Source organism: Dendrobates tinctorius, unplaced genomic scaffold (assembly GCF_039654945.1).
Source record: "Dendrobates tinctorius isolate UK_male_01 unplaced genomic scaffold, ASM3965494v1 ptg000117l, whole genome shotgun sequence".
NCBI classification, from domain to species: domain Eukaryota; kingdom Metazoa; phylum Chordata; class Amphibia; order Anura; family Dendrobatidae; genus Dendrobates; species Dendrobates tinctorius.
The window spans coordinates 6,696,978-6,719,909 of NW_027361785.1; the positions used below are offsets into that span (position 1 = coordinate 6,696,978).

Genomic DNA, 22,932 nt, shown 5'->3' on the forward strand with positions numbered 1-22,932 from the left:
CAGCGGAGGCTCTGCAGGGGGCGGGGCTTAGCGGCGGCCATGCGCAGGCCGTCGCTGCCCCCTGAAGCGCAAATGTGAAACTAGCCTTAAACAGCCGCGGACCCCAGCCTCGCTGCGGGCTCCTGTTGGAGCCGGGGAAGAGTGCAGACGGACATGGCACATACAGACAGGGCTCCCTGCGCCCCTGCCTCTGCGGCAACACCGGCTCCATAGCGCCTCAGGGGGACCCCCCATACGGACACCGCTATCGCTGCTGGCTCCACCGCTACTCTGTCTCTCAATCCAGGGGGGTCTGGCTCAGATCCGACCCCCTCCCGGACATCCGTGCCGGCCTGGAGCCCTCCTGGGCATCAGGCTTCTAATTTAGACCGCGGCTTCGGCCTAGTTGAAGCCGCCGCCTTCTCCCCGGCCCGCCCCCCTGGATGACGATTATGACACTCTATAGTGTCATAGAAGGGGTGGATCGAGTCAGAAAGGGCGCGTTTTTACATAGCCCTGCGCGCCCTTTTCAGCTCTCCGCCCCCTTCTTCTCCTCAGCGTCCCGGTGGCCATCTTTGCCACAGCCATCTCTGACAGGAAGCCCACAGCAGCGTCAGCAGTCTCTGGGGGGCACAGGACTGTGATTTGTTGGCGCTGGACCTAGGGGCACACTGGTGGGATAAGATCATAGCTGGGTTCTCTTTACTCAGCTGTGAATCCATATCTCCTATAAGGCTCTCCTATAAGCTCCTCTGCGCAGCCACCCCTGTAGGGTCCCTAATAGCCAGCCTCTGTGCACTATGCCGGGCTTGAGAAAGAGAACCAGGGAGGACTGTTTTTTATGCATTCTGCTCAGCCTACAAAGCCACTCTCCCCAGTGGTAGCACGTACCCGCATTGCCGGGATTGCATCCAAAACACTGGGTCAGAACCCCAGGAAGCCCCTACTAATTCTTCAGCGTTGACTACCACGCCGGAATGGGCTGCTCAGATGTCGCAGTCTATGACACAGTCCATAGATAATCTAACCTCCACACTGCTGCAGGCTCTGCAGGGGCATGTCTCGGCTATGAACGTTACCCAGCAAAAGGATAACTTGTCTCGGGAACATGCCGTTTCCGACACTCACAGACGTAAGCGAACCCACAGGTCGCGGACATCTGCGTCATCCCATAGCACACGGTCATCTCCCTCCAGGGAGAGACACCGTGATTCCAGGTCACCTAGACCGTCCCCTACCAGAGACAGACAACGCAGATTCCCACAGCGATCTCTGACCACAGCAGACTTCCACTTCACTTTGCCCACCAGGGAACGCCTTAGTGACACGCAGGATTCAGAAGGCATCTGTGACTCCGACTCAGACAACGAAACGGAGAGGTCTGCGGTACCTTGTCCCCCTAGCACTACAGCGCTATTTGAGGACATAGTCTCTTCCATCCACCGGGTGCTGGAAATTTCTGATCCAACCCCGGAAGCCCCAGAACACAAAATTTGCTTTGAAAGTGTCCTGAAACCACCCTTAAGGTCTTCCCTAATCACCCAGAGTTTCAGACGATAATTACTAAGCAGTTCTCGCACCCTGAGAAGAAATTTGCCAATCGCAAATATTTGGAAGCAAGGTACCCCTTCCCAGAGAAGGACACCAAGGGGTGGACAGACCCACCCGAAGTGGACCCCCCAGTCTCTAGGCTAGCAGCACAGACCCTACTCTCACTGCCAGATAGCTCAACCCTCAGGGACGCAGCAGACCGGCAGGTAGAACGCATGGCCTGTTCAGTTTTCGAAGCGACAGGGGCCTCCCTGGCCCCCCGCGTTCGCTTCAGTTTGGGCGGCCAAGGCCATTCTGGCCTGGGCCAAAGCATTGCAAGAGGGTCTTCAAGCTTCAAATCCCGGGCTTTCGGACCAAGTGGTTCAAATAGCAGTTGTAGCAGATTACATGCTTCATGCAGCACTGGACTCTGCAAGAGGTGTAGCGGGGATAGCAGCAAACGCCATCACGATCCGGCGTATCCTCTGGCTGTGGGAAAGGAAAGCGGATGCGGCCTCAAAAAAAGTCCCTCACGCATCTCCCGTACCTTAGTGGACGACTTTTTGGTGAAAAGTTGGACGCAATGATATCCAACGCCACTGGGGGTAAGAGTACCTCTCTCCCTCAGCTGAAACCTAGACGCACGTTCAAACGACGTAACCAAACATGATTCCGATCCTTTCGGAATTCTTCGGGCTGGTCCGTCTCGCGACCAGTACAAAATCGTAACCGCTCTCCACGCAGGGACAACCCATGGGCAGTGCAGAGGCCGGACAGGACCTGGCAGTCGAAAGCAGGCCAAGCGAAACCCAAGGGAGGAAAACCTCAGAACTTCGCTTCATCATGACTCGCGAACTCCGGAAGACACACCACCAGTAGGCGGGCGACTTCTACTCTTTCAGCAAGTCTGGCTGCCTATTACAGAAGACAGGTGGGTCAGGGAAATAGTGTCTTCCGGATACAAGATAGAGTTCACTTCCAGTCCACCGAACCGGTTCTTCCTCTCTGTTCCACCAAAGCCGCCAGACAAGGCTCGTGCCTTCCACCAAACGGTCTCCTCTCTCCTTCAAGCAGGGGTCGTAGTACCGGTTCCTGTGAATGAACGTTTCCGAGGGTTCTACTCCAATCTATTCGTAGTCCCCAAGAAAGGAGGCAGCGTCCGGTCCATATTAGTCCTAAAACAGCTCAACAAATATGTACAGGTTTGTCATTTTCGCATGGAGTCCCTTCGGTCCATCATTGCGTCCATGGAGCAGGGAGAATATCATCTCGCCTCCATAGATATACAAGATACATACCTGCACATACCAATTGCTTCCGCCCATCAATGGTTTCTCAGGTTCGCGATCAACCAGGACCACTACCAGTTCGTGGCTCTCCTTTTCGGGCTTGCCACGGCTCCAAGAACGTTTACCAATGTCATGGCAGCTACCATGGACGTTCTACACTCCAGAGGCATTGTAGTTGTTCCATACCTGGACGACCTTCTCTTCAAGGCTTCCACCTTCAAGGACTGCGAGGACAGTGTCTCAATCACAATCGACACTCTGAGTCGCCTGGGCTGGTTAGTCAACCTACAAAAGTCATCGACTTCCCCGAGTCAGGCCCTGACCTTCCTGGGGATGCTATTCAACACTTCCAGGGGTCTGGTGCTCCTACCCAGGGACAAGACACTTGCTCTCTGTCTGGGAGTTCGCATACTCCTCCGCAATCCTCCTCGATCCCTCCGGTTTGCCATGACAGTACTCGGCAGGATGGCAGCAGCAATGGAGGCGGTACCATTTGCCCAGTCTCACCTCAGGCCTCTTCAACTTGCCATCCTCAAGTCTTGGGACAGGAATCCCTTCTCCCTCGACAGGGAATTCCGGTTGACATCGTCAACCAGGAGGTCCCTACACTGGTGGCTCAAGCCAACTTAGCTTGCAAGAGGAAAATCTTTTCTCTCAGGTCACTGGAAGGTCCTGACCACCGATGCAAGCCTGACAGGTTGGGGTGCGGTGCACCTACATCACAGGACACAAGGCAAGTGGTCACCAGTGGAAATGACTTTGCCCATCAATATTCTGGAAATTCGGGCCATGTTCCTGGCACTGAGAGCCTTTCCTCGCTTGCTGGCAGCCTCTCACATAAGGATACAGTCGGACAATGCCACGGCGGTGGCATATGTGATTCACCAAGGCGGGACCCGCAGTGCCCAGGCGATGAGAGAAGTGGCACATAGCCTCCACTGGGCGGAAGAGACGAGGTCGGTACTCTCAGTGGTCCACATTCTGGGTGTGGACAACTGGGAAGCCGACTTCCTCAGCAGACAAGGAATGGACGCGGGGGAGTGGTCTCTCCATCCCAAAATTTTTCACCAGATCTGCCATCGCTGGGGTACCCCGGATGTGGACCTAATGGCATCCCATTTCAATGCCAAGGTCTCCAATTTCATGGCCAGGACACGCGACCCGCGGTCGATCGGAGCGGATGCCCTGGTGCAGGACTGGACCCAGTTCCAGCTTCTGTACATTTTTCCACCCATCCCCCTGATCTCCAGAGTCGTGAGGAAGATCAAACAAGAGGGAGTTCCAACCATCCTGATCGTGCCGGACTGGCCCAGACGTACATGGTACGCCGACGTCGTGCAACTTACAGCAGACGCCCCCTGGCGTCTCCCCAACCGTCACGACCTTCTGTCACAAGGTCCGTTCTACCATCTGAACTCAGGGGCTCTCAATTTGACGTCGTGGACCTTGAAACCTGGGTTCTAACACAAGCAGGGCTCTCACCAGACGTCATCACAACCATGATCAGAGCAAGAAAGCCAGCCTCCGCCAAAATTTATCGTACCTGGAGAGCTTTCTTTACCTGGTGCGAATCCCGTGGACATGTCCCACTCCCTTATTCCCTGTCAAAGGTGCTGGGTTTTCTTCAATCGGGCCTGGATGCCAGGCTATCCCTAGGCTCACTTAAGAGCCAGGTGTCAGCGCTTTCAGTGCTTTTCCAAAGGCGTATTGCTAACAAGCCGCAAGTAAGGACTTTTCTCCAGGGGGTTTCCCGATTGCTTCCCCCCTACAGACGCCCACTGGGAACGTGGGATCTCAACCTGGTGCTGACAGCATTACAGGCACCACCTTTCGAACCCCTTAAGGAAGTTCCACTCCGCATCCTGTCTCAGAAAGTGTTTTTTCTGGTGGCAATCACCTCGCTGCGCAAGGTGTCTGAATTGTCAGCACTCTCCTGCAGACGGCCTTTCCTAGCTTTTCACCAGGACAAGGTGGTCCTTTGTACAGTACCATCCTTCGTTCCGAAGGTTGTGTCCACCTTCCACCTCAATAAAGAAATTTCACTGCCATCCCTTTGCCCGGTTCCGGTTCATAGAGTGGAGAAGGCTCTGCATACGCTTGACCTAGTCAGGGCATTGCGTATATACGTCTATAGGACTGAACCCTTCCGGAAGTCTCATTCCATTTTCCTTCTTGCGGAGGGCATTCGCAAGGGTCTGCCGGCTTCCAAAGCTACCTGTTATGAATGAGTCACCGAGGAGGAAAAACAAGCTAAGCCACAGAAAACCAGAGAGGTTGGTAACTACGCGGATTGCAGACCCCTGATCCTATCCACACAACTAGCAGTAGCCGTTGAGCGTACCTACGATGATCCTAGATGCCTCGTCACAGCTGGAGAACTAAATAAGCCTAAAACAAGAAAAGGGGATATCTAAACTGTCCCAGAGCAGACCCCAAAGCAATACAGCCCCCAAACATGTATTGTCGGTGAGACAAGATGAAAACACAAACACAGATAAATAGGCTGAGCAAACGATGGGGCCCACACTAACTAGGAAGGACAGGAAAGGAAAGATGCTGTCTGCCATCACGCACAAAACCCTGCCAAAAATTGTCCAATACTTTCTGATAACAAAAACCCTGAAGTCACTAGACTTCTCCCACTATATCAGCACTCTGGTATATTCTGAAGACATGGCAAAAAGAGGCCAATCTGATCAGGGACAAAAAGCAAACTGGCATAAACAGACATAAGAATGGAAATTCAGCGCAGCCCCAGCAGGGGCTGGCTGACCTCAAAAACTGAGTAAACCAGACCAAATGTCATGTGAAAAAATAGCAGACCACACTTAGCTTGAGAAGGCAGGAACAGAACTGGAAACCAGAACCTCAGGGCAGGAAAAAATCACCAGCACAAAATTAGGGAGTCGGCTGTCTTAAATCTAGTCAGACTCCTGATGTCCACTCACAGTCCTGCTCAGGTGGCAGGTCTCTGCCATTTAGATCAGCTTCATTACCTACTGTCACCACTAGAGGGAGCCCAGATGGAGAACTCACAACTCCTCTGTGAACACAGCCAGCTCCACCACCCTCACCAGAAGCCAGAGGTAAACCAGAAAATGAGTTCACAACAGTTACCCTTGCCAGGTGGATCAAGTCCACCATACAAGAGGCTTACCGACTTAACAATTCTCCTCTTCCGGCCGGTATCACGGCACACTCTACGTGGGCGGTAGGGGCCTCCTGGGCCATTCGGCACCAGGCTTCGGCACAAGTGTGTAAGGCGGGGCCACATGGACTAGCCTACACACATTTACGAAACACTACAGTGTTCATACCCAGTCCTCAGAGGATGCGAACTTGGGTAGACGGTTCTGCAGGCGGCAGTGCCCCAAGTTTAGGGACCTGCTAGCACAATATTCGTCCATTGCTTCCCACCCAGGGACTGCTTTGGGACGTCCCATGGTTCTGTGTCCCCCAATGAGGCGACAGAGTAAAGGAGATTTTTGTGTACTCACCGTAAAATCTTTCTCTTAGCCTCTAATTGGGGGGACACAGCTACCACCCTGTTGCCCTTACGGGCCGTTGTTTACGGTTGCGTTCAAATATTGTTCTTTGAGCTCGTACATAGTAGCCTTCTTACAGGCATGGTTATGTTATTTCTGTTACGTTCCTCCTAATGCTTTTGCACAGAACTGGAGACGGCTGACACTGTCCAGCGGTGTATACTGCAGAGGAGGAGCCAAAGTTAATCTTTTTTAGATTATGCATAGTGTCGCCTCCTAGTGGACAGCAGCATAACACCCATGGTTCTGTGTCCCCCAATTAGAGGCTAAGAGAAAGATTTTACGGTGAGTACACAAAAATCTCCTTTTTTTTTGCAGTCCACTCACCATCCTTGTCACTCGTCTCTTAACTTGCAGTTTTTCTACGTTTTTTCAAAATGTGGTACCCAGAACTGGACACAGTATTCCAGATGAGAGCTGACCAAGGAGGAGTAGACCAGGATAATTACTTCACGTAGTCTAGACTCTATGCTTCTGTTAATACATGCCAGAACTGTTTTCCTTTTTGCTGCTGCACTACACTGTTGACTCGTGCAGTCTGTGATCTATTAATATACCCGTCTTTTTCACATCTGCTGTTGCCAAGTTCTATACCTCCCATTCTGTAGATGTAATTTTCGTTGTAAAAGCTTTGATGATAATGAACATGCTGCAGAGAAATGCTAACAATAGATGTTACCTCCCTATACTATCCTAGTGCATTAAAATTAGTGATATTGACCCCCCACACTTTTGACATCTCCAGGGAAGTTTTAATTAGTAGTTATTTTCCTATTTTATGCTGTCTATACCTAGGGTTCATTTTAAAGTAAGGTGTGTCCAAGGAATATGGCCCTTTGGACTCCCTCACATGTCATACCTCAGTGATCACTGACCAGGCATCTTCAGTGATGTTGTTGCTGTAGCTAGTAACTACCATTAACATGTTTCGTGTCATAGGACAATAGAGGACTAAAGCGGAAATTGTTAGCAAGGCATTTTGTTTTCATTGATTGTTTTCAATTTAGAGGCCCAAAACTACTATGTATCTGTTTGTATTTTTAGTTTTGCAGGTGTAATGACATTTGCAACACCTCAATTTGGTATGACTTCAGGGACTCACTTCAGTCACTAAAACAATGACTCTAAGGCCCATTTACCTCCATGTGCAGTGACTTGCCAACTACTGTGCAGGGAACTGCAACAAAGCTCCATTCATGTGTCTGGATCCCACCCGTTGCTGTGAAGTAGCATCGGTTCACTAGAATTGCTGCTCCTTTTTTCAGATATTAGTCATGGTCCCAGCTGCTGGATCCAACCTAATCACTCAGGGAAAGCACATCACAGCAACATGCCATCACCTAATGCTTTTTGAAAACTCATTTATGTACATTTTTGGTGCCACCTTCAAGGTAAAGGTCTCGTGTTTTCTTTTCTAGGTTTTGCCTGCTCTTGTTGAGCAGTTTCAGTGGATGCCATTGGTCAATAGTAAGCTGCATTTTTCTTTCATGAGGTTCTCATATTGGACATTGAGGCAACTTGAAAACCGAACACAGGTTAGGAATTATAGTTTATATTATATTTTTATTGTTGTGAGCCAATTTATTATTTTCTTTTTGTACTGGTTTATGTATATACTGACTAATGTTAGTGCATAGGAATTCTTTGACAATTGCCCAAATCAATTACAGTTAATTTCTTTTCTTTTTTTCCATTACCATAGTCTACTTTGACCTCAACCATTAGGCGCCTTGGTGAGGAAACATTTAAAGGCGTAGCTTATCACCCTGGTGAAGAAAGTGTGATGGAAGATAAGCCTAGATCAGTGGCCTTCTTTAAAAGCAACAATTTTCCACTGAGATTTATCTCAACTCTAGTCATACTTAAAACTGTTACACAAGGTAAGGCTCGTTACACCTGAGTCGGTATTTCCTTAGTGTAACTTCACCTTCACAAAACTTTTTTGACTTGTCGTTGAAACGTCAGTTTTGTTTGCTGGCGGTTAAGGCACTGAGATTGACACTGAGGAAGTAGTAGTATTGCTTAGTTGAGGGCCGCTTTTTTTCCTGATGCTGAAGACAGGCAGATAGCGAGAGATTCACCGGAAAAAGTGCGTAAAACATTTTAAAACATGTCTAAATTTTTGTGCAATGCAAAGTTGTGTTAAATTTATGCAGCTTTTGGTGTTTTCACGCCAGTTAGAAACTGCTCCACCGAAATGGGCGGAGCTGGGGAGGAGTCAGGATGGGGTGTGGCTCCATCCGCTCATTAAATTCATTACAAGTGTCTGTTGTTTCTCACATTGGAAATGTTACTCCAGTACCTGACATGTCATTTCTTGCGAGGCCCATGGAGGCGAAAGCCACGAAAAACATGTTCTGAATTCATTAAGTGGCCTCTTATTGGATTTGGCACATCTTTTTCCCGAATGCAACACAACATACACAGTGCAAGTCTTAATGAATTGGGGCCGTAGAAATTCTATCAAGTCCGCCTTCTGTGTTGGAGGAGAGCAGCTCTCAATTGATCTCTTCTGCTAATTAGTTTTAGCGATTATGGTGGGCTTTGGCACTCAGACTCACTCCAATCCAAACTTTTTGATAGGACTCCGGAATTCGACTACTGGTGAGGACCAGCTATTACCATGTTCTTACTGCTGGGGCCCAGTAGGAGAAGATTTAGAGGCCCTATTCTACATCTGTTCACAGTTATTGTACAATGAAAAATAATTTCCCAATTTCTCTCCTTGGTTCTGCCAATCATTTTGTGTACACAATCAATTCTCTATAAAATATACTATTATCTTTTCCCAATTAAATCTACATTGTCCCATTCATTCTAGTTGACTACCTTGCCCAGGCATTGGATTCGCTTTGCATGGATCTGAAAAGTGATGAGGGAAGAACTCTGTTCTTGGAGTACCGGGCAGTGCCCATTGTTGTCGATCTTTTACACGTCTCAAACAGGGGACTTATTTCCAGCGTTCTTGATATTTTACTTCAGCTTTCCATGGAGACTAGTAAGTAAAAATCACCAATCGGGTGTGAACAGGGGGCTTTGGTCAAGGTATTACAGACACATCATAGGCATCAATCCGGGAAAATCAACGACACATCATAGGCATCAATCCGGGAAAATCAACGACACATCATAGGCATCAATCCGGGAAAATCAACGACACATCATAGGCATCAATGGAGGAAAATCAACAGGAGAGGTTTAAATGAGAAAATAGAACCAGGTCTAAAATGATAGATGTGTGAAAATAACAACTGAAATAAATTCTTCCTAGAAGACGTTAAGCATTTCAGGGAGCCTATATCGGTTACTTGTAAGTGTGGGAATAACATTGCTTTACCCTCAGTTATTCTTCTTAACTTGGACAGTAAGTTGCTTTTATTTAATTCTTGCCCCTTTCATTTTTCTCCATCGTTATTGTAATGAGCAGCTTTTGACAGTTAAGTAGGAGATACAATACGTAAGAGCATGAAACGGTTCACAAGTCCATGGAAATAGTTTTATGATAAATTCTGAATCTTAATTTTGTATAAAAAAATGACTATTTTAAGAACAAACATGGGATTCTTTTGAAGTGTGTAGCGCGGACATCTGCTGAAATGCCAACTTTCTCTTTACCTTCTCTCTTACTTGATAGCTTTTATCAACTTAAGATTAATGGTTACAGAAGATTTAACTCATCGTGACTTTTGTAATTGCGTATCATTAGTTTTAGGTAGAATTTTTTTTTTCCACTTTATTTTCCATCATTTGTGTGATCTGCTGCCAGTAGAATATTAATGGCAATGCATATATAGAAAACGTATGGACTCTGAGTGTAAAAGGGCCCAATAATGATCGCCTCATGAGGACTGGTTTACAGTGGGCAGTGAAAATGTCTAAAATGTAATGCGTGTAGGAGGAGATCTCCTTTCTCTACCTTTATTAATTGTTCCCACTAAGGCAGGATTTTCAATGGGTCATCAAAAAAGATTTCCTGCACCATTCTCTGATGTTTTACAGTCACATTTGTTCCTGATCTGTTCACACATCTGGACAATTCAGTGGCCCAAGCAACAAATGTTTCCGCTTACAAAATGACCTGATGTACCATCTGACAAAATCTGAATCACATTTTACAAGGTCTACTTTGATGAATGAAATAAATATTTTTTACTTGAGTAGAGAGAAGCGTTTGCTAGTATATAGTGTGTATATGGTTATGACAGCAATAGCTGGCCAGTTATGTCCACTTTTCTTGGCCTAAAGTGCACCTCTAATCACAAAAAAAAAATCTCAAAATTTTTAGCGCAAGCGGAAATAAAAACCACTTTGTATTAAATCTTGAAATAGAAAAATGCTTCATTCTGTCCTTGCCTCCTTTCCTTCTCTCCCCTGCCTCCTTTACTGGACACTTATCTTGAATTCACTGCTAATTCCTGTGATTAGACACTGATTTTACCTTCACTGAGGCGTCAAGTTACAACTGCTACTGATAAAGTCTGTAAAGATGAAAGGCGAAGGAAGCAATTTAAGATTGACAGAGAAACGCACCAGTGGTGCTGTATTGTACTGATTACTTTGAGTTCACTGCTAAAATATGTCTTCATAGTGGCAGATTGTTAACTTCACTGAGGGATCAAATTTAGGCTGCTGACTATAAAATTTTATAGAGAGAAGTGAGAAAGGAGGAAGAAACTGCAGTGACAGAAAGGCATAGGCACATACACTTATGCCACTTTTTCTAGTAAGTGTTTTATCTCACTTTAGTGCCAGATTTACTCCAGTCCTCAGTACTACTGTGTAATTTCTTCTTTGATGTTTATGCTTCTGAGGGTATGTTACAAATGGGGGGTAAAATTAACTGTTCTCTGTGCAGTATATAGAAGTTTCATGCTTCTGGCTCAGAAAAAACACCTAACTTATAACTGAAAACTGCAAAGGGAAAAACTGCTACAAAATGCAGGTTAATCACAGAGATCAGTGCAAAAATAGGGTCTTATCCTAGAGCTATGACAGGTGGTAAAATCAGATTACACTCGCCTTCTAGACATATTCAAAAAGCATGTCAAACGGAATTTCAGCTGCAGCAGATTCACGGGTCAGCAATTGACCATAAGACATCAAAGGATGGGAGGAAAGGTTTGTGGATGGTTTCTGCGGTTGTGGATGGTTATACCTATATACTTGCAGCCTTTCCTGATGAAGAAGTCACTTCTGCTTTGGAACGCGAATAATAAACCACAATTTTGTTTTATATCCTGGGATATACGTCTCATTAACTGTTGGCAAGTGCAGAAACCATTAACAATCCTTTCCTTCCATCCTTTGACAAAATGCAGGTTACAATTCTAAAATGGAAAGAAGCCTATAGTTAAAAAAGTAATTCCATTATAGATTAAAGCACGCAGAAAAAGCCTAAAATATCATATGTGCGCTAGTTAAATCAGACAAATGTATGCATATCAAATATGACTACACAATAAATATTTAAAAGTTAATAGTAAAAACAAGAAACAATGAAAGCCAAGGGAAGGCCTATGAGAGACACAAAATAGTGAAAATATGAAAACCGTAAAAAGGCAAGCCACCAGATGGCAGAATACTACAAAGGAGCGATAACAGGTATGCATACACACATATACCATAAAGTTCTACAAGTTAGATGTTAGAGATTTGGTACAATGTAATGCACAAAAATAAAATCAATATTGAAGAGATAAAGATGCATTATAATTGGACATACCCAAAAATAATAGAATGTGTCACCACATCGGCTCCACCTTGGACCTCAAAGCACTTTCCGACCCTAGTTCATTTGGGGGTGATGTAGTGTACCCATCTACTATATAATCGTATAATTCTGTCTGTCTGTTTGTAACGGAAATCCCGCGTCGCTGATTGGTCGCGCCTGGCCGGGCACAACCAATTAGCGACAGGCGCAGTCCGGCTGCGAATTGGCGCGGAATTCAAACAAAGCACGCCACTCCTATCGTCGGGAGATCTGCAGAACTAGCCACTGATCTCCCGACGGTTGCTGCGGGTCAACTCATGCCGCACGAAGTTCAGCGGCGCTAGCCTGATTGGTCGCGCCCGGCCGGGCGCGACCAATCAGCAACAGTTGCAGTCTGCCTGCGAATTGCCGCGGGATTTGAACCATTCTTTTCTGATTGGTCGCACCTGGCGACTTTACCTGGAAAATCCTGTGTATTCATTGCATTATTCCTAAATCTTCATAAATTAACTACGTACATATTCTAGAATACCTGATGCGTTAGAATAAGTGTACATATAAGAGAGCTTTTTCTGAAATGTCTCCTGATAGTGTAACTTTTTATTTTTGATATTTCCATGAGGATATGAAATATATTTTCTGTCGGTGCTGGCGAATGTCTTGTAGCTAACCAACCTCTGATTAGAGGTGTTATATTTTAGAGAGTATTATGTTTCTCACCATATTTTTAACTTTTCGAATAGTCATTGTGCATTCTATTCTTAACATGTATTCAACATATAGTAACCTTGCACCAGATTCAGTTGCGCCATGATCGAGGGATGTAGTTTACTACCTTGTTTGGGATTCCTACACATTTATGAAGTGGGACTTTGTAAAAAGTGAATTATAATGGAAGTTGCATCCCAATTCCACACAGATTAAGGGGTACACAAAGCTTTATAGGTTAGGCAATGTGATGGTAATGGCAGGAGTGTATCTAGTAACAATGTTGTCAAGGCATGCACATGCAGTCACCATTTTGTTGTAGTCAGTTCCACAACACATTCCAAAGGACATTGGCTAAAAGTCGCCACTTTTGATGCGTATGGGTTAGTATCCACTGTTCTCAATATTGTTTTCAATTTTACATTCTTGTACAGGATCTCTTTTGTATATTGCAGGATTTCTGCAGCCATTCCTAGAGTCTTGTAGCACTGAATCTTTTTTTTGCACTTGTGCCGCGTTGCTTAAAGATCCCAAAGTTGATGTGCAAATACTTGAAAAACTAAGCATTGTTTTGCAGAAGCTCTCCAAAGTCAGGTAAGTTGTCAGAGGGCCTGTCTGATGGACGTTAAGTATTTAAAGCCCTTTTCTCGTTCGCCTTATTGGGGGACACAGAGACCATGGGTGTATGCTGCTGCCACTAGGAGGCTGACACTATGCACAAAAAAAGGTTAGCCCCTCCTCCGCCGTATACACCCCACCGACCGGCAGGAAGTTCCCCAGTTTAGCTTAGTGTCAGTAGGAGGTGGACACGGGTCTTTGATTAGACCCATATCTACCTCGATGTGGGTCGTTTCTTTTCAGGTTTTTCCGGAGGGATACAGTGTGAATAGTCACATCTGTAGTCCCACAAAGAGACTATGAGTACGGCGTGTACTGCCACCCCGTATCCTCATAAGTCTACAGCAGGACCAAGACCCCTAACATGGATGTGGCGTTCCAGATGGTCCTCGCTCCCTGTCTCCCACCCACTCGCCTACCAGAGCCGGTTGGTCGGTTGAGGCGCAGGATACTCTCCTTGAAACAGTACGCTGGATGAAACAGATCAGGAGGGTAAGTATGAGACCTGAGTCCCATTCTCCCCTGCGGATTCCACGCCAGGCCATTCCATGGATTCTTCGGCAGCGGTTGCTGTGACAGTGCTGCGACGCCTCCGCGTCGTCTCCAGGCGGCCGCTGCAGCTATTTGGGCCCTGGCTGGTTATCGGACAGCTCTTCCCCCCCCTCTGCCGGGCCCTAGCTGTCCTCAGTAGCGGCCACCGCGGCGGTTCTGCGACGCCTCCGCGCCGCCCTGTGCTGACAGGCGGCCGCCTCTTCTAATCCAGGCCCCGGCTTCATCTGGGGCCTTGTCCGGCGTCGCGGCCACGCCCCCCGCCTCCATCCTCGGGCGGGCCTCCCGCCCGCTCTAAGCCCGCCCACGGCCTTCTCCCCTCAGGTTGAGCGTCCCGGAGGCGGCGCCGTCCCTCCCACCTACCATCTTAGCGGGCGGCACCATTTTTATCATCGGCGCCTAGCCCCGCCTACCTCCCTCCTCTGCATCTGCAGGAAAGCGCGCGCTTCCTGCTCGGCTCCTCTCTGGCTGCCGCCATTTTCACAGCCTGTCAGCCGGACGCTGTTCCCTCAGCCGTGCCCCTGCAAGCCGGACGAACCGTGCATCTCCATTTATTGGAAGCTGCGATAGGACACCGGACCGTGAGTAGCTCTGCATACTGCAGACTGACACCCTCCTCTGCCTCCTGTCCCCCAACCTTCCGGCAAGGCTTCAGTGACTGTCCGTCAGTATGTCTAATTCTAAGTCTGACCGCGCTCGTCCCCCTGCCTCCTCTGGCACCTTAGTCAAGTACTTTGCGTGCTCTTCTTGCAATCGCAAACTTCCCTCAGGTCAGTCCACTCCCCTCTGCCTGGACTGTAGCAATCCAATCCAGCCCGACGCCGCTCAGGAGCCATCCATAGCCCCAGTGGTGAGTGAGCCCCCCATGCCGGGCTGGGCCTCCTCTCTATCACAGTCAGTGGCAGACCTCACCAAGGTGTCTCAGTCCCTAGTAGCCGTTCTGGACAAGTTGCCCTTGGGAGCTCCGGCGGGACCCAGCACGTCTCAGGACGTCCCATCTGAGCCAGCCAGCGGCAGTCGCAAGAGGCCCAGGCAGGACCTCCAGGCGGAGTCCTCCCCTCGTCCTACCTCACCCCATAGTCCCCAGCAGTCTCCCTCTCGGGCCTCCTCTCCCGAGTCAGGCGAAGCGCTTTCGGAATCGGAAGGGGTCTTAGAGCTGGATTCGGACCAGGATGCGAACATGAAGGTTACGGTGCAAAACCTCATTGCTGCGATTCACCATACCTTTGACATCGCTGACGCCCCTGCGAAATCCTCAGATCAGGAGGTTTCGTTCAGACGGGCGGAAACACCATCCAGGGTGTTTCCCTTCCATTCTGAGTTTGGAAAGATTTTTACAAGGGAGAGAGTAGATCCGACCAGACGCTTTCAAAGAGGAAAGCGTCTCGGCGTACTGTACCCGTTTGCTAAAGAGCTCACGGACAACTGGGCCGCTTCTCCCTCGGTGGACCCTCCCGTGTCCAGACTTTCTAATAATACGGTCCTTCCGCTGTCAGGTGTGGCGTCTCTAAAAGATTCTAATGATAGGATCATAGAATCTCTAGCAAAATCTGCCTTCGAAGCGGCATCGTCAGCGGTATGTCCAGTCTTTGCTTCTTCTTGGGCAGCAAAGGCCATATCCACTTGGGCAGACGACCTTCGGCAGGGCATTCTGGATAAGGCACGACCAGAGCATTTGGCCGATCTCGCCAATCAGATTTCCCATGCGGGGGATTATCTGCTTTCTGCCTCCCTGGATGCCGCATCTTACGCAGTTCACGCGTCAAGTAACATCGTGGCAATCCGACGTACAATTTGGCTCAAGGCCTGGCAGGCGGACTTGTCCTCTAAAAAGTCTCTGACCAATCTACCTTTTCATGGAGTGCGTCTCTTCGGATCACAATTGGATCAGATTATTAAGGACGCTACCGGAGGTACGAGTTCTCTTCTCCCCTCCAAGCCTCGCAGACCTCCTCCAAGGCGTCAGTTTCGTTCCTTTCGGACTTTCCGCCGTTTCAATACGGCGGAAAACCCTTCCAACCAGCAAAGGCCACAGGCACGTCAGGAAAGAAAGAAGGTTTCCTTCAGGCCCACTCCGTCCTGGCGGTCCCACTCTTCCTAGGGAAGACCGTCCAGATCTAGATCTGGACGGTCTACATCCGCATGACTGCCATCGGTCTCCCGGGGGTCCCTTCCAATTGGGAGGTCGACTTCTTTTCTTCAGCGACGTCTGGCTCGCCTCAGTAGAGGACGCTTGGGTCAGAGAGGTTGTATCAACAGGATACAAAATAGAGTTCATTTCTCTTCCACGGGATCGCTTCTTCCAATCCCGTCCGCCGAGGGATCCGGCCTTGGTCCCGGGGTTCTGTTCGGCCATCGCCTCTCTTCTCAGTTCCGGGGTGATTGTGCCCGTTCCCGAATCGGAACGCTTCACAGGGTTTTATTCAAACCTGTTTGTGGTGCCGAAAAAGGACGGGGCAGTTCGGCCCATTTTGGATCTCAAGTTACTCAACAAGAGAGTTCGCCTTCGCCACTTCCGGATGGAGTCTGTACGCTCGGTAATTGCTTCCATGGAGGAGCAGGAATTCATGGGTTCCATAGACATCCAAGATGCCTATCTGCATGTGCCCATATTTCCCGGACATCAGAAGTTCCTGCGGTTTGCGATTCACCACGAACATTACCAGTTCGTCGTGCTTCCTTTCGGGCTCGCCACCGCTCCCAGAGTCTTCACGAAGATTATGGCGGCGTTGATGGCCTTGTTGAGGATCAGAGGTCTCGTTCTTTTTCCGTACCTCGACGATATCCCTCCTTTCAACAGGCCCGCCTAAGTGTGGCGATCGTTCTAGACACCCTGTCCAGTTTTGGGTGGATCGTCAACCGGAAAAAGTCCTGTCTGGTCCCTACTCAACGCCTTGTGTTTCTGGGCCTTCTGTTCGACACTTGTCGGTCAAGGGTATTTCTCCCACAAGACAAGATCCTTTCCCTGCAGCAGGGCGTGCGATCATTACAGATCACACGATTTCCATCCCTCAGGACAGCCATGAGGGTCCTGGGGAAGATGGTGGCGGCGATAGAGGCAGTTCCCTTTGCCCAATTTCACGCCAGGCCACTCCAGCAGGCCATTTTGTCCAGGTGGAACAGGTCGGCTCTATCTCTGGATCGTCCGGTTCGTCTTTCATGCCGGATCAAGCGGTCTCTCAACTGGTGGTTGACGTCTCCCCTCATTCTCTTGGGGTGGTCTTTTCTTCCCGTTCACTGGCAGATTGTCACTACGGACGCCAGCCTCATCGGCTGGGGTGCAGTGTTCCGCAATCACACTGTTCAGGGTCGATGGTCGACTCAGGAATCAGCTCTGCAGATCAATGTCCTAGAGATACGAGCGATCCATCTAGCTCTCGTCCACTGGGAAAGGCGCCTCAAGGGCCTGCCTGTCAGGATTCAGACAGACAATGCCACAGCGGTGGCGTATATCAACCGCCAAGGGGGGACACGGAGTGTCTCAGCTCTGGCGGAAGTGTCCAGAATTCTTCAATGGGCAGAGACCTTTTGTTCCAACGATTTCCGCGGTTCACATTCCCGGCGTGGACAACTGGGCCGCCGATTTCCTCAGCCGCGAGGGTCTCGCGGCAGGGGAATGGTCCCTACATCCGGAGGTGTTTCATCTGCTCTGCCGTCGGTGGGGAACTCCGGATGTAGACCTCATGGCATCTCGCCTCAACAGGAAAGTCCCACAATTCGTGTCCAGGTCTCGGGACCCTCTGGCAGTGGGCGCCGACGCTCTGGCCGTCCCTTGGTCACAGTTCGAGCTCCCCTACCTGTTCCCTCCTCTGCCTCTTCTTCCCAAGTTGTTGAAGAAAATCAAAGCAGAGGGGATTCCAGTCATCCTCATCGCCCCGAATTGGCCCAGAAGGTCTTGGTTCGCGGACATTGTCAACCTTCTCGCGGACGCTCCCTGGAAGCTTCCCGACAGGGCAGATCTGTTGTCTCAAGGCCCGATTTGCCACCCCAATTCTCGGTCGCTCAATTTAACGGCGTGGCTGTTGAGACCGAGGTTTTGAGACGGGCAGGATTCTCTGATCGGGTGATTCATACCATGATCCGCGCCAGAAAGCCTTCTTCTTCGAAGATCTATTACCGTACTTGGAAAGCCTATTTCTCCTGGTGTGAGACCAATGACATCGCGCCCTTGGTTTTTTCGCTCCCTTCTATTCTGGCGTTTCTGCAGGCAGGGCTGGATGCGGGGCTTGCTCTCAGTTCCTTGAAGGGTCAAGTTTCGGCACTGTCCATTTTATTTCAGAAAACGCTGGCCTCCCGGCCCCAGGTCAAAACCTTCCTCCAGGGTGTGGCTCACACGGTTCCTCCGTACCAAGCGCCCGTGGATCCTTGGGATCTTAATTTGGTTCTTCAGGTTCTGCAGGGTCCTCCTTTTGAACCTCTCAGGGACGTTTCCCTTTCCCTCCTTTCTTGGAAAGTGGCCTTTCTGGTGGCCATTACCTCCATCCGGCGCGTGTCGGAATTAGCGGTACTTTCTTGCCGCTCTCCTTTTTTGGTCCTTCATCAGGACAAGGTAGTTCTGCGGCCTCCGCCCTCTTTTCTTCCGAAGGTGGTATCTTCGTTTCACCTCAATGAGGACATTGTTCTGCCATCCTTCTGCCCGAGCCCAGCTCACCCTCGGGAGCGGTCCTTGAACAAGCTGGACCTAGTCAGGGCATTGAGAGTCTATCTAGCCCGGACGACTTCCTTGCGGAAGTCAGACTCTCTGTTCATCATTCCTGACGGGGCGAGGAAAGGTCACCCAGCCTCAAAGGCCACTATTGCGCGCTGGATCAGATCGGCAATTTTGGAGGCATACCGGGTCAAGCATCGAGTGGCCCCTCCAGGGGTCAGAGCGCACTCTACCCGGGCGGTGGGTGCCTCCTGGGCGGTGCGCCACAGAGCTTCCGCGCTGCAGCTTTGCAAGGCTGCAACGTGGTCATCGGTTCACACCTTTGTGAAATTCTACAGGGTCCACACCTACGCTTCGGCGGACGCCAGCCTAGGTAGAAGGATTCTGCAGGCTGCGGTGGCGAGTCCACTGGCCTGATGGAAGTTTGTTTCCCACCCCAGGGACTGCTTTGGGACGTCCCATGGTCTCTGTGTCCCCCAATAAGGCGAACGAGAAAACAGGATTTTTTGGGTTGCTTACCGTAAAATCTGTTTCTCGGAGCCTTCATTGGGGGACACAGCACCCTCCCATGTTCTACAACTCCTGTTCTTATGTTTGTCGGTTTGTTACAGTTGAGTTGTTTGTTCTGTTCTCAATCTATTCTGGTACTTCTCCTACTGCTTTCTGACTAACTGAGGAACTTCCTGCCGGTCGGTGGGGTGTATACGGCGGAGGAGGGGCTAACCTTTTTTTGTGCATAGTGTCAGCCTCCTAGTGGCAGCAGCATACACCCATGGTCTCTGTGTCCCCCAATGAAGGCTCCGAGAAACAGATTTTACGGTAAGCAACCCAAAAAATCCTGTTTTTCCAGCATAAAAAGTGGTTTGTAAATATAGTTTTCAAGTAACAAAAGAAGCCGATCCTAATCTCTGAATCTGCCCTGTTCACCTGCTATGTTTTCTTCTGCTACATCACCCAAACTCAATGACACCAAAAGAACACTACCCAATGGGCCATCTACATATTTAATGATTTTTTTTTTCTTTCAATTTCAGGAGTAATAAGAAATTGTTTGAAATTTTCAGCATTCCTCAAGTGATCCAGGAGTTACAAAGGACAGCGAACCCAGATCACGCCTTCCTCGTCATTAACCTAAACTCCATCCTCTTCCACTTGGGTTTTGCAAAGACAAAAGCTGTATCACCTGCAGCCAGCATTGATCATTGACTATTGCTGAAATGAAGGGTGTTGAGCTCCTTTTTTTCCTGGAAGAATGTGTATATCATAGTGATGTGAAATGTCGGTGTGCTGCTGTATACATTGTGGAAAATATATTTACTGCAGTATATTGTCCTGTTTACCGGAGAACTTCTGCACTTGTGCAATAATGTTGTGTACTTAGAAATGTTTTTAGTTTCTTTAAAGGATTTTCCACTTCCAGAAAAATGGTGTCAATCGAGCACAAATGTGTAAAATAACAAAGAATAACTATAACTTAGAATAAAAACAATGCCTAGAAGTAGGATGCAAACATAAATAGTAACACAGCACTCGCCCGCCCTCCTGGGTTCTGCTCAGGCTCTTCGCCATTCCTCCAGCTTCTGTGTATTGGCTGCAGCAGTCACGCCACATCAGTAGTGGACAACACCTCTGCAGTTAATCATTGAGCCCAGCATCTCACTCCACTAATATCAGTACCGACACAGAGCTCAATGATTGGCTGCAGTGGTGATGTTTGCTGTAGTTGGGACATCACCATTGCAGCTGAATAATAGGCAGGAGTGGAGGACGCAGCACGAGATCCAGGGAGGGTGGTGATTACTATTTATGCCTTACATGTTTGCAAGTGTTTGGGCACCACATTTGTGAAAGTTGAAACTCCCTCTTTAAGCTTTTGATGGAACAAATAAATTCCATTCAATCTAATCCACTATATTGATATTTGATGTCATGTACAGCGAAGTGATGTCTTTTCTTGGTTTTAAAATGTTACTTAAAAGTAAACCTGTTTTGTGTTGGTTGATTATTTTTTGTCTTCCCTATGAGGTGCTGTGTCCATACAGATTGGCAAACACTGTCCTTTGGCTTTGATTTTGCACTACAAAACGAAACCGCTATATAGCGCAATGCTGTCTGATCGGGGCATTCGCAGCACAAGCCAGCTGTCACCATCACGGAAGTGCTCACTATTCGTTCTAGGTGTAGCTATCAGGCTATATAGGGAAGTCTGAAATAGAAAAAGATATTTTAAAATTCATTTTTTTTTTTTCCAAAAATGTTCTACACAGAATAGATTAATTTTATTGTGGGATTTCCCCTTTATATTCTGCTGACAGTCTTTGGCAATGGCATTTAAGTAGTGTAGTCCTACTTTGGCATCCTTTCAAGCGCCTGCCCGTTCATGTTGGGTGCCCATGGGTTGCCTTGGCAGACAGGAAGCTACTGAAAGCTGCTATCTTTAGAACTTCTTTCAAGTTCAACCAGAAACTGGACTCTGAGGCTGTGATTTTTATTATGTACTGCAACAAATGACGAAACAATTGCAGCTTGTATAGTAAAAACTTAAAAAAAAATAAATAAATATTAAAAACATTATTCCATTCGCTATGCCTTTTCAAAATAACAAAATTATAAGAAGCAGATTCGTTATCATTTATTTGTAAGAGTTATTTTGTGATTGCGGTACTTCCTCCTCAAAATATGCAATAAAAAAGTGATCAAAACATTGCATGTACAGTACATCAAAATGGTGTGAATAAAAACTTCAACTCAGCACACACAAAAGCCATCACAAAGCTTCATCGATGGGGGAAAAAAAATTCTGAATTTTATATAATCCACTAAAGTAATTTTTCAAAATTAAACAAAAACTTATGTCATTGGCTTGGATTTGACTGCACAGGGCCCTGGATGTGGAGGGGGTCCCATGCCAGCTGGGCAGGGTTGAATTATACACCGGGTTCCAAATTATTATGCAAATTGGTTTTAAGTGTCAGAAAGATTAAATTTTTTGTTTTTCAAATAAAATCATGGATGGTATTGTGTCTCAGAGCTGTTTGGATCACTGAATCAGTCTCAAACATCTGTGATAATTGCCGTAGTTTGTCATGTGAGACCAGTTAAAGGAAAACTATTTAAGAATTTGGTCCACATAAGCAGGCCACAGGTTTCAAGCAGTATGAGAAAGAAATAATGCAAAAGTTAAATGTGAAATATGTACTGCGAAGATATGTGTGGCTGATACATAGCACATATGGGTTAATGCACATAAAGGCATAATGAGGAATGTTTCTACCAGACACGTTTACTAGATCAAAAGAACAACTGCTAAAATGCCATTGCAAAGCAGCATGCAGGTATTTGAAGCTGCTGGTGCCCCTGGAGTCCTGCAATCCTCAAGGTGTAGGATCCTCCAGAGGCTTGCAGTTGTGTATAAACCTACTATTCGGCTACCTCTAAACAGTGTTTACAAGCAGAAACGGTTGTATTGGACCCAGACATGCATGAAGACTAAGTTTAAAACCGCTATTGCTGAGGTCTGTGCAACCCTGGATGGTCCGGATGGATGAAGTAGTGGATGGCCACCGTGTCTTACAAGACTATAACGTCAGCAGTGAGGTAATGAGTCTTGTTTTGAGCCAGAATCATGGGGAGAGAGCTGGCAGGTCCCTTTAGAATCTCTGAAGGTGTGAGAATGATATCGGCAAAGTATATACAGTTTCTGACCAATTTCCTTCATGGTACAAAAAGAACCATGCCATCCGTGGAAAATCATCTTCATGAATAACAATGCACCATTTCATGCTGCAAAGAATACCTCTGAGCCATTGACTGCTATGGCCATAGAAGGAGAGAAACTCATAATGTGGCCACCATCTTCCCCTGACCTCAAACTAATTGATAACCTTTGGAGTATCAAGCAAAATATCTGAGAGGTGGGAAGTTGGGATGAACGAACCCGAACGGTAAAGTTCATGGTTCGTACCAAACCAAACCCCAAACATGGACTTCTAAATGGAAGTCTGTGTTACTGTTTGGGTTCACAAGCCAAATCTTGTTAAAAGGCTGCAGTGCAGCAAATCAATAAGCGGCAAGGTTGTGGATACTTCCAGCTCCATCACAGCCATGCCAAGTATAGGCATGGCTGTGATTAGCCAGCTCACAATGTGACCCGGCCTGTATAAAGGCCAGATGATTTATTGTGTTGCCATTCTGACTTTAAAGCTTGGTGGCTTACCAGCCTGTTGCAGAGTGCTATAACAGCCTGTTGCAGCATTTCCGTAATACAGTCTTATGCGTGCTGCCCTAACAGCCTGGTGCAGAGTGCCCTAATGCAGTCTTTTCTCTATTGGGATTTTTTTTTTAAGGGGAAAAATA

The 22,932-nt window shown here is 47.8% G+C and overlaps 1 protein-coding gene across 4 annotated transcripts in view; it reads left to right on the forward strand.

Annotated features, from left to right (window-relative positions):
* CCDC138 (coiled-coil domain containing 138) overlaps positions 1–20,559 on the forward strand; it is a 68,790-nt gene extending 48,231 nt beyond the window's left edge. For 3 of the 4 annotated variants that reach the window (XM_073590497.1, XM_073590498.1, XM_073590496.1), the window contains exons 10-14: positions 7,762–7,878; positions 8,046–8,223; positions 9,165–9,341; positions 13,196–13,355; positions 19,611–20,559. In XM_073590497.1, the coding sequence (XP_073446598.1) occupies positions 7,762–7,878; positions 8,046–8,223; positions 9,165–9,341; positions 13,196–13,355; positions 19,611–19,782 (804 nt within the window). In that variant the 3' untranslated portion in view covers positions 19,783–20,559. The remainder of the gene's footprint in view (positions 1–7,761; positions 7,879–8,045; positions 8,224–9,164; positions 9,342–13,195; positions 13,356–19,610) is intronic. The other variant, XM_073590499.1, reaches the window with a different exon arrangement.
* The last annotated feature ends 2,373 nt before the right edge of the window (positions 20,560–22,932 follow it).